The sequence below is a fragment of the Sapajus apella genome, unplaced genomic scaffold (genome assembly GCF_009761245.1).
Source record: "Sapajus apella isolate SASKATOON/1434 unplaced genomic scaffold, GSC_monkey_1.0 scaffold46, whole genome shotgun sequence".
NCBI classification, from domain to species: domain Eukaryota; kingdom Metazoa; phylum Chordata; class Mammalia; order Primates; family Cebidae; genus Sapajus; species Sapajus apella.
The window spans coordinates 14,930,536-14,948,162 of NW_022436986.1; the positions used below are offsets into that span (position 1 = coordinate 14,930,536).

A 17,627-nucleotide genomic window follows, 5' to 3' on the forward strand; every position below is an offset into this window, starting at 1 on the left:
GACCTTAGGCCCAGGGTGGGAGGTGGGAGAAGAATCAGGGAAGATGAACTTAAGTTCACAAGTGCAGGATCCACAAGCTGCCCGCTGCTGTAACCAGGGTCCTCACAGTCTGGTAACCGCTACATCCAAAAGTGGCTAGGGCCACTCCCAGGGGAGGGGGACCCCAAAGGCAAGGGCAGGCCTGGGTCACACAGCACATCTATGGCTCTGGGTCCAGGTGCTGGCAGGGAACATATGGGGCCTCAAAGGATCTGCTCACATAGTTGGCAGGGACAGTCCCCACAGGGCAGGGTCCTGCACCCTCTCTGTCCTGGTGCTTGTCCCTCCTGGGCATCCCCAGGGAAGGCAGGAGCAAGGGCTGGGCAGGCAAGAGCCAGTTCCCCAGAGGGCTGTGCCCAGGGCGCTTCTGGAGGCTGAGGACAAGGGGACAGGCCTGTCCCCAGGCCTGGTAGAACCCATGCAGGACACCTGTTGGGAACAGGCTCTGGTGTCCCTTTGGGCATCCAGGCTACTGCTGGAGCCAAGTCCTGTTTGGGATGGTGACCTGGGCAGCTCCAGTGTGGGCCCAACATCTATGGGACACAGGGTCCCGAGACCGGCAGCAGAGGAGCACCATGGAGACCCCGTGTAGAGCCCCACACTCAAAGATTCCCACAGAGACCCCCATATTCACAGAGACTTTCAGGTTCCCCACGGTGACCCCCCGAGGCCCTAACAGAGGTTCTGAGACCCCCCATGAAAACTCCCCAGAGAGACTCCCGCGCAGAGAAACCGCTGACAGAGACTCATACAAAGTCCCTTCAAAACCAACACGGAGATCCCCACAGAGACCCCCCACCCCACAGTGACTCTAACAGAGACCTCCAAGAGAAAATATATCAAAGTCACTTTATCACTCCCTAAAATACCAAGAACTGAACTCACTTGTTTAAAATGAGTGGCATCTAACTCATTACCAGCAACGGCTTTCTCCTGCCGGTCCTCTGCCCTCTTCCAGGTAAGATTCCTTGAGACACTGAACAATTGACAAGCCTCCTCCATCAGACAGCGTCCAACTTAGCGACAAGCCTCCTCCATCAGACAGTGTCCAACTTAGCGACAAGCCTCCTTCATCAGACAGCGTCCAACTTAGAGACAAGCCTCCTTCATCAGACAGCGTCCAACTTAGAGACAAGCCTCCTCCATCAGACAGTGTCCAACTTAGAGACAAGCCTCCTCCATCAGACAGCGTCCAACTTAGAGACAAGCCTCCTTCATCAGACAACATTCAACTTAGAGCAATCCCCGACCCTCTGACAGACCCTTCCCCAAATCACCCAGTCACAACCCCCATGCGGATACAAAGCTGTAAGCGTTGATGATAGAAGCTGTGAGAGTTCCTCTGATGCCGTCCTTCTGAGACTGCCCTCAGCTCCTCAGGTCATGCCCTTCCCTCACTGCCAAGGGAATCCCCCACACAGGGTCTAGGTTGGCCTTGCTTACGGGACTCCTGTGGGCCTTGCACTGGAGCACACGGAACAGGAAGGATCTCGGCTTGGACACAGCTTCCTCAGAACACCTTCTCTGACTCCCCTGTGAGGCCAGGCCCCCTGTGTTGGATTCCCCACCCTGGCCCTTCTTCCCTTGTGACAGCCTCTGCACCGTGAGCATCTTTCTCCCAGAACCCTGAAAGCTTCTTGTGGGTCCAGTGAGGAGGGATATGTGCCTGACCACACTCCCGGAACTTACTGTGCCCTGTTATAAATTGTTTCATAAAATCTTAGTGAACAGGCACAGGAATCAATGCTTCCTAATGTACCTCATACACAAGTTGCATCACTAAAATCATCCTTTCATAAAGGGTCATAACTCTTTTCGGTAGCCAATATACTGTTTCAAGGAAAATCTGTAAAAACAAAATGGCATTGATACTTCAAATTTGGCGTATAAAGAAATTTCCAAATTCAAATTATTCCATCTAAGTTACTTATCTTATAGGTCAAATATGAATATCCTTGTAGTTTTTTAATCCTTCAAAGTAAAATTTTGGTGTTTAGAGCATACAAGCTGAAAAGCAATTTTGCTTCAAAACATTCTTTCTAATGTGCCACACATTTATTTTTAAAAACTATTACCAAAGAAGATGTATTTTTAAGTAATTTAAATATACAACTTGTAACAAACACATATATTGTAAATCTACTCTTCTAAAAATGAGGAGCAGCTATGTCCACTTTCACATCTAAAATGTTAAAATATCTATACAACACACTGCTTATTTAAAACCAAATGTAAAATACGGTATTGATAATTCAGCATGCATATTCATTCTGTTTGAAAATTTTTTTAATTATTGAAAATAACTGAATATCTTTTTAAAAATCATCTGTTTGAAAGATGTTAGAAAAGAGAAGGTAGAAAAGTAGGACTGTGTTATCACCTAGCAGTTCAACCTCAATTATAAATACACACATACACGTATCTATGTGTGCCTATGTGTGCATACGTGTGTATACTCATACATATGTGTGTGTTGTAACGACATCACATTAGTATCACCCATTCTATTTTTTGCTGGCATATACTGTTTTTATTATTCTAGAAAGCAAGGCACATCACAATCTCTAGACTTGAGCCCAAGTAACTGTTCTCTCTCCAGCAGTTTCTGCCAGGTCTGCCAGTTTTTGGGTTTGGAAATTCCCTCCTTGCTCACCCCTTATGGGCAGTGTGTCCACCCCACCTAAGGCCCTCTGGTTCTGAGGGAATGTATTATCTTCCTGGGTCCACAAGGGGGCGTAATTTCAAAGGCCAAAACTTCCCAGCACCATAACCTTGCCCCCTCCCCTCTTTCTCCATCCAGGGATTAGAGGTCTTTAAATTTTCGCACACACAGGAAAGGACCAAAGGTCAATCACTCCAGCGGAAGTTTAAAGGAACTCTTTGCGTTGGCCAGGGGGCTTGGAGAAGGTGGGAATTCCTCCCAGGTTAACAGTCCCCTGCTTCCTCACCTCCGTGGAGTCCATCTTTGGCTCCCCTTCCACCAGCCTCGTGGAAGCTTTCTCTCTGTCCAAGATTTCCTCCTCTGGGGTCCCCTTCCACTCAGCGTGGAAGCTGCTTTCCTCTCCGGGATTCCAGACTTGGGTCCCCTTCCACAATCCTTGTGGAGGCTTTCTCTCTCTCATCTTTTTTTCTCTCTCTCTGCCTAAATAAATCACTTTCTGCAAAAACTCTTTGGGATCTGATATTTGCTTGCAAGCACACTGCACCATGGTCCCCTCTCCCATTCTTAGGTAAGTGAAAGACCAAGAGTCTAAAAAAAAAAAATCCTCTCCGGGGCACTAAGCGCTCCCCTGCACCCCAAAAACCAGGCAACAGTTCCACTCGAATGCTCTGAAAATCTCATGAGCATAAAGAGAGTTTTCTTCTAGGAAAACAATAATGGCTCAATGACTGATACCCTATGGGTTCATAAAGAAAGATGAATCTATTTGATTTGTCTATTACCCTGGAAGAGCATATTGAATAATTTCCTTTTTTGGAATAAGTAAGAGTGCAGTTGACTCAAACCATCTGGAAGTTCTCTTTAGTTGTCAAATTCTGTGATTTCAATAGGAAAAGATGGCATCATCCACCCAGCGCTCACCTGAGCTCCTTCTCTGTACCCTGAGGAGGATCCTGGGGGCTGAAGTCACAGCATAGGGTGCTTGTGAGGCATCCTTACCCAGGACCAGCACCAAGGGTGTTGCCACCAGGGATAGCCAGCGTCTCTGAGGACCTCTGCTGTGGGCATTCCTGCAACTTCTTCCCTGTCCCTCCTCCCCGCACCCACACACTTCTTCCCTCCTTTCTGATCAAGAATATACCTTGGGAGCAAGTAGGCAGGAACCAGTAACCTCTTGAGGCCCGGCGCTTCCAGAAAGAGATCAGCAGCTCTCTGTTCTGGGGATGTTTCCAGGAGTTTTTTTCTGCCTGGTGGAGATGTAAGGGGGCTACTGCTCCTTAACACCCTCTTTCAGGGATGTCTCCCTGGTTTACTCTCTCTGGCCAGGGCATTCGTTTGGAGCAGACAAGCCCATCCCCGTCCCAAGTCAACATCTGGAAGTTGCTAGGTCATGGGTTCCAGGTGTTTAGAGCCTCTCATCAGCATGTGACTTGGTTGTGATGATAAAGTCTGACCTCACCTCAAAAAGCTCAGCTACAACCTCTACACATTGTCCCTAAAAGCAAATTTCTCAGGCAGCTGTGGAGCTGAGCCCATGGCCTGGAACGTCAGCCAGGGTGTGTAGCCCTCACTGGGCATTTCATTCCTGTTGCCAGCATGGGGCTGGAACCACAGTGGGTACCCAGCAGCCCCCTGTTGGAAGGATGAATTTGAGCACCCTACTCCTCATGGACAGCTTGGGCTCATTAAGTTCTCAAGAATCCAAAGGCCTGTGACAACTAGGACATCCTCCCACAGGTGAATTCAAACTGAACAAAAACCCCGCAAACTAAAGGAAAAAAAAAATGAGCGAAGAAACTATGACTTCTTCCCACTAGGAAGACTATTTCATTCGTTATTTTGGAAATGACAATCTTTCACTTTTCTTATCCCCACTTTATAAGGAGCGCTGCTTTGCTGGGCTGCTCTAAAAACAGTGGGTAGTCTTGTATGTTACTCTGGACATTTTTAGGTTCCGGCTTTATCCTTTTATTTTCAAAATGTGGTAAAACATAGATAACATTAAATTGATTAATTTTAACCATCTTGAACTGCACAGATTGGTAGCATTAAATGCATTCCCATTTTTATGCAAACAGCACCACCATCCATCCATGAATGCTCTCATCCTGAGAATTCTGGAAGTGTGTCTGGAACTAGCATCTTGTTTGGGAAGTGCAGTATTTTTCTATCAGTGAAGCACTAAGAGTGGGGAGACACCTTCTGAGGGGGGCATCACAGCAGGGGAGAGGAGCAGGAGACAAGCACTGGCTGCACTGATACTCAGGCCACTGAACAGTGGAAACAGTCCAGTCTGTGGTACCATTTCCCCATTGGAATGTCGTGCCTTTTCCTACCCATTTTTGAGAACTTTTTGCATATTATGGATAATATTAAGGATAATAACCCTTTATGTGTCAAGTACATTGGGATGTTATTTTCCCCGTCAATTTCACCTTTCCACATTGTTTATCGAAGTTATTTGCCAGAAGTCAATTTACAACTTCTTATGTTGTCAAGTATGTAATACAGTCCCTGAAAATTTCAGGAGATTTCGATCTTGGTTTAAAAGGTATCCTTAGACCCAAGTTATTTTTAAAATACATTCTTTTAAATTTTTGTTCTAGATACATATTGTTTTGTTTTACACTTAAAAGTTCTTATCCATTTACTTTGGGGTAAGATGGGGAGTAGGAGGCCAACATTATTTATTTCCAGAAAAACAACCAATTCTGCCAGGCTCATTTACTCAACTTTCCCCCACTTAAAGTAAAATCATATCTTTGTTTACTATCAAATTGTGATAAATATTGTGATTGACTTTGATACCCTCTAACCTGTACCTCTGATTTAACTGCATTGATTATATAGCCTTCTTAATGCTTTCTTTACACTTCCATCAAAATTTTAAAATTAAAGCTTGATTCTATTTTTATCTCATTCAGTTGCTTACTGTAATTATACTAAATTTGTATAACTTGAGGAACATGAAATCCTTAGTCATAGTCTGTCATCCAAGAACACAGACTCATTCCATAGGATCATCTATTATTTTGTATACTGCAGTAAATTTTGTGTCTAATTTTTCAGTTTTCTGAAATTTGTAAATATGCTACAATGTCACCTTGGAATTGCTTTTGCAATTTGTACAACAAAATTTTATGTTAAGCAAATCATTGAAATAGAAAGAATTTCATGAAGTCAAGGTGGTCCAGGTTTGCTCGTAACAAGCCTTCGTCTCCTGCCTTCTCCTTTTTTCCTCTACTCTTCCTTCCTAGTCCTAGAGCACTAGGATAAAAACACGTCCATGCAGCCACCTTATACAGAGTCCCACCAGAAAGGAGTCCCCTGAAACTCAAGCCAAATGCCAGAGGCAACACAGAGAGGATCCTTGGGTGGTGCTGGTGAAGTCTGGGTGCAGGCCCTGTCCGGGGTGTACTTACTGAAGCAATCTGGCTTCATATGTCTTGCAAACAATTTCAAAGCAGCTATAAATCCCTAGACCCAGAAGCCCAGACATCAGAAACAAACAGCTTATTTGAAATACAAAAATCGTTCCCAGACCTAAGGGAAGGGCAGCGGTCTCCTCAGCAGTGAGTCAATCTCTTCGGGTCTTTCCATGGAAGACACAGACTCTTCCTGGTACTAGAGGCAAAGAAAATTCTAGTGATCTTGCAACAGCCCCTTCATCTTTGCCATGTGGTGGGCTTTGCTTTACCAAACTGGGTACAGAGGTTTGAGGAATTAGCACATGATCAAATTATGAGAACTGGAGCTTTGGGTTTGCAAAAACCATCATGAGCACAGCACGGAACAATGTCAGCTTCTCCTGATGCAGGAAAGGTGAGGCCTAAAACTCTGACCCTAAGAGTGAAGACAAGAGATACTGTGGAAAGTGGAGGGACTAAGAATAGAGGTATGAATATGAAAGTTATAACATTGATCTAAATATATTGATAGAAGCCCCATTTTTATACCAAAAAGGCAACAGATCACTCCCTTACATAGGCATTTCAACAGGTCTATTCTACAGAGATGCTACTAACATATTATGTATGCCCAAAAACTCAAACTTTTTGACCCTAAGTAAAAATAGAAAATTTATATTGTGAATCTGAGTACCCCCATATATACAAGTGAAACAAAAGTTTTATGAAATAATCCTTGATGCTCTCTCATATAATCAGTTCTATTCTACACGATTGCATTCTCTTCCATTTCATTCCTCCCACTTTTTAAAAATAAGATGATGGAGGGCCTAACAAGATGGCACATGAGAGGAGGGGAATGTCTGTGCCCTCCATAATAAAGGATAAAACAGTGACTAAACAAGCTCATTTGAACTGGAGGGTTTGAGAGAAAACCCTGGACAGCAGAGAAGAGACAGAGAACCTGTGGGTCAAGGAAACCTGTAGAGGTGGTCAGATAGAGAGAAAGTCCAAATACCCTGCTCTGCCACACCATCTTCCGAGTCGGGATCAACTGGGAACAAGACGACCATTTCCTTAGTGGGAAAAACATAAGCAAACAAACTCCAGCAGTCCCATTACCATCGCAGATACCTGCATTCTTTGTTGCTGGGAACTCCTGTAGTCTCTACAGATTCTGAGCTCAGTTTAGGGAGCTGCTTGATGCCCACAGGGCTATACTGCCCCAAAGGAGGGACCCACATGCAGCACCATCTAGAAAGCCAAGCCATAGCTGAGTCTCTCCTGCTCCATGAAGTAGTGGTCACTGCCTCCTTCCATCCCAGAGGCTACCCTGTCATGACAAAAGGATTCTCCAGGAAAGCAGCTATTGCTCTTTATATCATAGAAACAAACTGTCAAAGAGGTTTGTCTTCCACATCCTAGTGACTGCAACACTCTAACTGTGGACTGATTTCTTGTGCCATCAGTGTGCTCATCAACGGGGCCTGTTGCTTCCAGGAGATCCCCATACTAAACCTGCAGACCAGCCCCAGTAATCCACAGCCAGGAGAGTGTTTCCAGGGGAGTCCCATCTGAAACTGGCAAACCAACCCCTGTGACTCAGTAACACTCTCACTAGATAGGCATGCAGCCTCCTGAGACCGCCTTCCTGCAGCCCGCAAGCAAACAAACTGCACATGCTCCTGCAGTCTAGGTCACCAAGGCACTCACAGGTATCACCAAAATGGATAATAGCAAAGGAAAAAAAAGGGCAAGAGAAGAGCACAGATACTGCACTACTGTGTCCTCCTAGAACTAAAGCAGAGGCAGCCCATCCAACTGACACTCTAAGATACATCTCCGGGTGAAAGTCCTTCTCACGTAAGTCACTCTATACAGTTAGAAAAGGTGACCATGTCAGCGGTATCATAAATATAAATATAGGAGATAAGAAACATGATAATGCAATGAAAGGTGCACAATAATTCTTCAGAACATTACCCTAAATAAATGAAAAATTTCAAATTGCCCCAAAAGGAATTTGAAATATTGATCTTAAGAAAATTCAATCAGATACAAGAGAGTACATATAGACAACTTAATCAAATAATAATTTTTAAAAGCCATAACCTGAATGAGAAATTCAACAAAGACATTGATATCATTAAAGAAAACCAGCCAGCCAACACAAACCTTAGGAATGAGGAACTGAACGAATGAAATAACAAGTACAACTGAGAGCTTCCATGGCACACTAGATCAAACAAAAGAAAGAATTTCTGAACTTTCAGACAGGACTTTTAAAATAACCCAGCCCAAGGGAAAAAAGGGAAAAAAAAAAATCAAAGCCTAATCATAACACAAAGACTTGTGCTATGCCATTCAGATAACAGATTTTGGCAATATAGAAGAGAAACAAGAGAAAAGAGACAGACAAAGACACAGTAAACTTATTCAACAAATTAACAGCTGAAAATCTCCCAATTCTTGGGAGAGATATGGACATCCAGATCTATGAAGCTTCAAGGGTTTCATCCATATTCAAGCCAAAAAGGTCTTTTCTCAGGCACATTATAATCAATGTGTCAAAAGTCAAACACAAAAAATTCCAAAATTAGCAAGAGAGAAGCATCAAATCACAAGTAAGCAAGTCTCCATATGACTATCAGGAATTTTCACAGCAGAAACCCTGAAGACTAGAAAAGATTAGGATGATATATTCGAAGTGCTAATGAGAAATCTGTCAGCAAAGAGTACTGTACTTAGCACAGCTACCCATCAGAAATTAAAGAAATAAAGTATTTCCCAGACAAGCAAATGTTGATGGAATTCATCACCATAAGACCAGCCTGACAGGAAATGCTTAAGGGAGTGCTTCATTCACAAGTGAAAGAACAATAACTACTAATACAAAAACACTGGACACTATCAACTTAATTGTTAAAAATAAATTCAGTCAAATCGAGAATTGTACATTACTGAAATGATCCTTTAGAATCTCTCAAATCACCCTTGAGAAAGTTGAACATCCTTTATTTTCATATTTACACTGAGTTCTTAACAAATACACAATACAGAACAATGTAAATCATGGCAAAAAGTATAAATTTTGTACATTGGCATGGGATGTGGAGGGAGTATAGCATGTTCATGTGTGATCACAACTCTTTATCAGCTTTAAACGGTCTATCGTAACTATAAATTTTTCATTGTAAGCTACAGAGTAACCAGAGGGAAAAAATTACATCAGATATGTCAATGAAATGAAGACAGGAATCAAAGCTTATCAGTACAGACACTCACCAAACCATAAAGAAAACAGTAAGAGGAGGAGGAAACAAAAGATCTACAAAACAACCAGAAAACAATTAACACAATGACAGAAGTAACTTCTTACCTTTTAGCAATATCCTAGAATATAGATGGTTTCAATTCTCTAATGAAAGGATGTGGAGTGGCCAAATGGTTTTTCATACATGTTTCCCTGGTCCAGACATCCAAGAGTATGTCTTTCTCTTGGCCATAAGAAAATCTAGAGTGTCGTAATGTGTGGTGAAGGGTGGATCTAGCTAGCATGCTCCCAAAGACGAAATTATGTTGATCATATTTTAATCCATTACATTGTTCCACTATACAGGTATTGATCGACTTACGACCTATGCAACTTACGACCATTCGACTTTACGATCACAATCGCTAGTCACGACTGCTCCGCATCTGGCAGCGCAAACGTTGCCCAGCTGGGCGTACAACAATGCTGACCAGCTTCTGGCAGCACTACCATCTCCATGTGCACCATTTCAACTGTTATCCCAGACTCGGTACAGCAATTTGTGTTTTGTGTCTTGGATATTTTTCATCAAACCCCTCCCAAGATGTCTACCAAGAGGAAATTGTCTTTGTCTATGCCTCAGCCTGCCAAGAAGGAAAGAAAGGCCATCGATCTCGACACAAAAATGAAGGTAATTAAGCAGTACGAAGGAGGAAAGAAAGTGAATGTGATCGCATGTGATACGAAGTTATCACACTCGACTGTGTCGACGATTTTGAAAGATAAAGAATTCGTGAAGCTGTGAAAGGTTCTGCACCCATGCGATCAACAGTTACAAAGCAACGAAGCAGGCCCATCCACGAAATGGAGAAATTGCTATATATTTGGATGGAAGATCAAATTTAAAAATGGACACCATTAAGTCTTTTTACTGTGCAGATGAAGGCAAGAAGTCTATTTCAGACTCTGAAGGAGCGTGCTGGAGAAGATTACAGTAGAGAATTTGTAGCAAGCACTGGCTGGTTCCAGAGATTCAAGAAAAGATTCCAAACGCATAGTGTTCGAGTGACTGGAGAAGCAGCGAGTGCGGATGAGGAAGGAGCACGTAAGTTTGTTGATAGTCTGGATGAATTAATTACAGATGAGGGATATCTAGCAGAACAGATTTCCAATGTTGATGAAACTGGATTATTTTGGAAACGGATGCCAGCATGCACTTATATTCACAAAGAGGCCAAAAGCATGCCGGGATTTAAAGCATTTAAGGATAGGCTAACTCTGCTGCTTGGCGGGAACATCGCAGGGTTTAAGCTGAAGCCGTTCTTAATTTATCACTCAGACCCGCATGCATTCAAGAATGTTAACAAGCACACACTGCCCGTCTACTTTCGTGCTCAACGTAAAGCATGGATGACACAAGGATCGTTTGAAGACTGGTTTATGAACTGTTTTATTCCTCAAGTTCGAGAATATTGTTTGGAGAAAGATATTCCTTTCAAGATTTTATTGATACTTGATAATGTGCCTGGACACCCACCACATCTAGGCGATCTCCATCCAGATGTAAAATTTGTTTTTCTTCCGCCAAACACGACTCCACTCATCCAGCCTATGGACCAAGGTTCGATTGCTACATTAAAGGCCAACGAAATGTTTCCTATGGTATTTTTTACACCTGTATTTTGTATTTTTGTATGCACCTGTATTTTGTAATTTTGTATGTTTTGCAAATATTAAGCCAGTTGTACTGGTAATGCAGTGTTTTATTTAAACCTGACAAATGTAAAAATAACAAAATGGTGTAGAGATGATACAAATGGCATAAAATGAACAAAGAAAATTATGATAAAATATGACTTAAAGATTTTTATAACATCATTTCACAGTACTGTACATATAGCCTACTCAACTTACAACCAAATCGTGTTACGACCGGTCTGTCGGAACCAATTGTGGTCGTAAGTCGAGCACTAGCTGTAACTTGCAAATAAATAATGTACTTGCTTTCTAGACACATCCAGGAAGACTAGAGAAACTGGCTTTTATCTATATGGAATAGTCCACTGGTGAATTTCTTTCAGGATAGACCAAAGCTGATCTAGAACATCATCTTTACATACTTAGATTCTTCCCACCAAACAAGAAAGGACATATGGGCTGAAAGGCTCCATTAGAAGAGCAACGTGGGATGGTGCAGTGCTGACAGCTGGTGATCCCTGCCCTACATCTTTGAAGAGGACTGGAACCCAGAGTGGGCCATGGTCAACTTATGTGTTGAAGACCTCCTTCTATGTATGCATGTGCTTATTACAGACATGCCACGGTGCTAAGTACCCTAGGACTACAGAAAAATTCAGGATACATACTGTATCCACGATGAGGAAGCACACAGGCAGAGTGCTGGCTGTGGAATCACACAGCCTGGGTTCAAACCCTGGCTGGGTCATGATCACCCAAATGATATGAGGAAAGTTCTCAGGCAAATTTGTAAATAGAAGTGGAGACCCTGCCCGCCAGGAAGGGAAGTGGTAAGGGGCGGCAGTCAGTCAAGGCGGGGCACGCATCCTCTCCTGAAATCTGCCGGGCAAGGCCAGGACCACAACGGAGAAGGCGGGCCTGGTTCCAGGCGGCAGAGAGGCGCTGAGGAGGCCCTAGGGGAGCCTGGCAGGATCTGGCTACTCCTACACTCTGCTTTTAGCAGGGTCTGGCCCTGTAACCAAGGGGACAAGGCCAGCCAAGACATGGCCACTGGGTGCCAGCCAGCACCTGGGCCAGGCACCAGGTGGGAAGGGCTCTGGCAGATCAGCCCTGCATGCCCCACAGCTGGGCCCATCCGGGGCCACACACCTGCCCCCAGGAGCAGGACGTCCCTGGGGCTAGAGAGTCCGGCTAGACTGGTGGGGAGCCTCGCGCTGTGCCCTTTGACTCCACTTGTAGGTGCCCTTGCTGGGCTCCTGTGCACTGCCCCACACCCTGCTCTGTCCACCAGCCCCGTTGAGATATCATAAGAGCCCAGCTGCCCAGTGCCCGCCCGGCCACAGACTAGTGGGTGACTCAGGAGTACCCTCTCCATTTCTGACCTTGATTGTTGTCCGTGCACAACTTGCGCAATATGGGAAATTTCCTAAGCAAACTTCTTTCCTGGTTCCACCGCAGGCCCCGGCAGCGGCGGCAACCGCAATGGTCTCCTCTTGTCCACGCAGACTTTTCGGCTGGCCGGGTTCACCCCACAGCTCCTGTTTGTAGGTCTGCCCCGGGAGCCCTACACTGTTCTCGATTCGTCTTGAACCATCAGCGAGGTCTTGGGCCTCGTTTTCCAGTCAGCTGGAATATCCAGAACTTGAGCACCCTACTGCGGGACCTGCCTCCTCTGGCCTGGAGGCCCCCCTCAAGGGAGAAACCCGTGCTGTCTGCACGCAACTTCGCACGCGTCAGCGCCGTGAGGATCCCTCGTCTAAGACTCAAGCTTCCCCTCCAACTGCCTTCGCTGCAAGTGCTGGGCCTGATTCTGAAGACGGAGGTGAGGGCAGAAGAAGAGCCGGAAGAACCGATGGAGGTGGACGATCAGGTAGAGACCCAGGGGCAGGAGGAGGAGAAAGGGGGCCCCTCTAGCAATGGGGGAGCAGCATCCACCTCGAGGCCCCTGGAGACTCAGGGAAACCTCGCTTCCCTCAACTGCAGTCCCAGGACCATAAAGGGAAATGTCCATAGCAGGAGCCTGACGGAAATGAACAGGACTGACAAGGCCCAGGTGCCTGCAATGAGTTTCCACTCCAAGGGCCATGGAGTGCCCAGCACACACAGCCCTGCAGGAGGCGTCCTTCTCCTTGGGAAGCCTGACCCAGCTCCAGCAGTGCTCCCTGACCCAGCTCCAGCAGTGCTCCCTGGCCCAGTTCCCGGCTGCTCCCATTGCCCAGACAAGGCGGCCTCTCAGGTGCTGGGGAAAGACCACCTGCCCAACTCCTCAGGCTTGCAGATGGGGGGAAGGAGACCCAGCGCAAGGATCCTGCAGCTCTTGTAGTAAGCAGCTCTTCTCCACCCAGAGCTGCCAGCCACAGTTCCCGACAACCAAAACGGTCAGGGCAACCCCAGCAGCTGCCACTGGTCCCTCCCCAGCAATGGAGGTGGGGGAGAGACAAGGGGTCCCCACCCCCTAAACGTCCCCACCTATCCCTGGAAGGATTCACGGGCAACACGGCGGGTTACGTAGAACATCAACATCCGGGAGACTGAAAAAGCGACATGGGAGGATAAAGAAGAGTGGTAAACTGCAGTGGCAGCCAGCCTGCCCCGATGTCTCCCCACCTGCTGAGACTCCCTGCCCCAGGCCACCTCCATGTCAGATCCCAGCTCCTCCTCCTACCTCTGAGGTGGCCCATGTGGCTGCTGGGCCCCTCATCCTGCCCCTCTCTTCACTTTTTACCACACCAAGAATTGAGTAAAAATTGATATCTATGGCCGGGCACAGTGGCTCACGCCTGTAATCCCAGCACTTTGGGAGGCCAAGGCAAGTGGATCACCTGAGATCGGGAGTTCAGGACCAGCTGACCAATATGAAGAAACCGCATCTGTACTAAAAATACAAAATTAGCCAGGCATGGTGGCATCCTGTAATCCCAGCTACTCGGGAGGCTGAGGCAGGAGAATTGCTAGAACCCAGTAGGCACAGCTTGCGGTGAGCTGAGATCGCACCGTTGCACACCAGCCTGGGCAACAAGAACAAAACTCCATATAGATCTAAAGAATGTTTGCATGTAGATATCTTGCAACAATAAAACATGAAGAAACTTGCAGATCAACAAATGTAGGGACCTCATAAAATTCAAATGACAATTTTAATGTATTGAAAGAAAGGCAGAACAGTCACTCCCCTCCACCGTGAGAAAGTGGCGCTCCCTGCCCACGTGCAGATTCTCCTGAGATCCGCAGCTGCATGCTTTGCAGTAACTGGATGCTTCCCCCACTCACCCCTAAAGTTACACAGAGGCTCTTTCTACATCCATTGGCTTTCACTTGGTAAGAACACAGTATTTCACATTAACTCCTTACGCATTTTTTAAAAAATATTTCCCTATAACAAAGAAAACGTCACTTCCTGGCCCCCAAAAAGTCTTAAATAGCTAAAAATACAGGTCTTGAGAGCATAGGGAAGCTCTCTGTTAAGTTCATCATCCAAATGAATCAAAACATGTTGATCTTGATCAGTTACTCACATCTACAGCAATATGACCCTGTAGGCACCTGATCTCCTCCAATAATATTTTATTTACAAAATCAGGCTTCAGGCCAAAGTTGGCTACGGTTGGCTGACCCCTGTTCTAGTAGAAGAGATATTCAACAACTAATTACACGAATAGCAACCACTAAGTGCTATCAAGTAAAAGTTCCCGACACTAAAAACCCTGTAAGAAGAGAGATTTAACCTATTCAGGGAGATTAGATTGAATACATGTGCATTTGGGTATCTGTACATAAGTGTACGTGGACAGGTGTGTTGTGTGCACACATGTTCACCTGTGTAATGAGTTAGCGTGCATGTACATATAGTATTGTGCATGTAAATCTTTGTGATTCTGGGTGTACATATATGTGTATTTGTGTGTGCTTAGTGCTTCTCTGGCCATAATGGCTTGTATTTCTGGCCAAGAGACTTGATTCTCCCTGATTCAGCCATGAGTGTGCATTTCCCAGGATCAGGGTGACTAACCAGGACATCCCAAGAACTTTCTTCTCTGCCCCACCCATCCTGCCAACTCCATTTTCAGGTCTCAGAGGTTGAGGCTCTGGCCCCCGTGTGAGCCCCACAGGAGATCTGCAGAGCCCTCAGGTTGCCATGAGCATCTTATGGTCTTCCAAGAAGAGAGGCCAGTCCCCGAGTGGGCCAGGGCTGCTCCCATCAATCACAAGATGCTGGGACCTGGATTCATGTGAAAGGAGAAACCAGATACTGGGGGCTGAGGGTCCAGCTGCTGCTGGGCTGGGAGTCAGCAGCCTCTGTGCTTCCAGGACTCACCCTCCCCTGGCCATGGGCAGTGCCCTGGGCTTTGGGGCAATTTGAGACAATGAAAGTTTTTATTTCCTCTGGCTATATTTTCTACACATATTTTAATGTACGTACAATCACACAAAATGTTGAATTTTTGTCCTGCTTTTTAAAATATTTTAATTAAGTTAGATTATAACCTAAGATTATCACATAAGTATTTTTCAGTGTTATTAGAAGCTTTTCAGAAACATCACTTTTAATGGCTGCAGAATACTATATATAAAAAGGTTGTCATTTCCCAGTTTTCTACTGTGAAACACTAAGGCATTTTATCCTGTTACAAATAAAGCTGAGATCAACATCTGTAGGCACGTTTTTTCCTGCATTTTGGACTGGATAGGAAATGTGTGTTTTGGCTTTTGGCACAATTAAAATCTAAGAAGGGAATAAGAAATTTCATTTTTGTTGCTATTTGCTTTTCTTTTTTTCTCCAGAAAAACAATATTTGGATAATTGGCAGCACACCTGGGTTCTGGTGAGGGCCGTCTTCTCATTGCATCTGCTCAGGGTGAAGAGCAGGGAGTGAGAAATCAAGCTTTCTTGGGTCTTTTAATGAGGGTACCGATCCCATCATAAAGCTCTACCCTCATGGCCCAATTACCTTCAAAGGCCCCAGTTCTACTATCACATTGGAGGTTAGGAGGACAACACATGAATTTGGGGAAGAGGACAGAAACAGCCCCTCTCTAAAGTGTTCAGGCTTTACAGGACTAGCACCAGCTCTCAAGCAGGAATGCAGACCCTGGAGCCGTTTTGCAGGGTCAAATTCCCACTGCACTGGGACCGGTGTTCGAAGTCCCTCTGGGGACTTTTGTCATCCCTCACTCTGGCCTAAACCTAAAACATGGCAGCCCATTTCATCAACGTCATGCATTCTCACAGGGGCACAAATTGATTTGTGGGAAGGATAAGACAAAAATTGTTAGCTCCGTTTATGTGTAAAGCACAGATAGCGGGTACATGAAGAGATACACAGTTTATCTGGAGATAGAGGGTACAGGAACAGATATACCGTTTATCCGGGGATAGAGGGTACATGCACGGATACACAGCTTATCCGGGGATAGAGGGTACATGCACGGATACACAGCTTATCCGGGGATAGAGGGTACATGAACGGATATACAGTTTATCTGGTGATTGAAGGTACATAAACAGATATACAGTTTATCTGGGGTATTACAATTTCTCTTTGGAAAGGAGTAAATAGATGGCAAATGTCTAAAATCCTCCTTAAGAGAGAAATAATGGGGAAAAAAAGCGGAGAACACTGGTCTGTATCGTGTGGCAAGAGAACTATAGGTGTTCCCAGTGGGACCCTAGGGTTCCTAGGAATTGGGAAGGGGTCAGAGGTGGGTGGGCTCTAGAAGTCTATAAGAGACCCCGACTGCCCACCACACCCCTCACATGGCCCCCTTTGAGAGGGAACAGTCTTGAACTTTGGGGTCAGGGATGGAAAGTGAAAGAGGACTCTCAAGGTCTTGGACATGGGCCTCTCTGGTTGTCCCTGAGCCTCTCCCAAGGAAGAGCTCAGCTGGTGAAGACCCACTGTGCTCCTTGTGTGAACTCGGAGGAGATGCCCAGGCCCACCCCAAGCCTGAAGTCTCCACTCTGGGAAACTCAGCCAGCAGCTTGCACATGAGCACATCACAGATGCGCCTTCCTTCCTACTCATCTCCCCTCCGTCCTAGAATCCCTGGGCTAGCGGGGCCTATTGGCGGTGTCCTTCTACCCCTGAGGCTGGAATCTGGTGCTAGCAAAGCTCGGCTTGTGTGGAACAGAGAGTGATCCCAAGCCAGGGTTATTCCCACCCGCCCCAACAGTAGCCCCAGCAATAAAGGCCCCTCCTGACAGGAGGAGGCTCCACTGTGCTCTTTCTAGTCAGTAACCCACCCCTGCACCATCTGAGGTTACCACTGTCCTAGTGTTTTCCACCATAGAAGACTTTTGCTTTTTTTTTTTTTTTTTTTAAAAAAGACAGTCTCTGTTACCCAGGCTGGATGGAGTACAGTGGTGCCATCTCGGCTCACTGCAACCTCCTCCTCCTGGGTTCAAGCGATTCTCATGCCTCGGCCTCACAAGTAGCTGCAATTACAGGTATGCACCAGCACACCCAGCTGATTATTGTATTTTTGGTAGAGATGGGGTTTCAGCATGTTGGCCAGGCTGGTCTTGAACTCCTGGAAGAGGGAGCTGTCTCTACCTGCTTTGGCCTCTCAA

At 45.6% G+C, this 17,627-nt stretch overlaps 1 protein-coding gene across 1 annotated transcript; it reads left to right on the forward strand.

Moving 5' to 3' along the window:
- The first annotated feature begins 12,473 nt into the window (after positions 1-12,473).
- Positions 12,474-13,745, forward strand: LOC116524617 (putative UPF0607 protein ENSP00000382826). The gene is given in 2 exon segments (XM_032239897.1): positions 12,474-13,338; positions 13,341-13,745. Coding segments are annotated over 2 exon segments (1,119 nt in total). The 3' UTR covers positions 13,595-13,745.
- Positions 13,746-17,627: the final 3,882 nt, after the last annotated feature.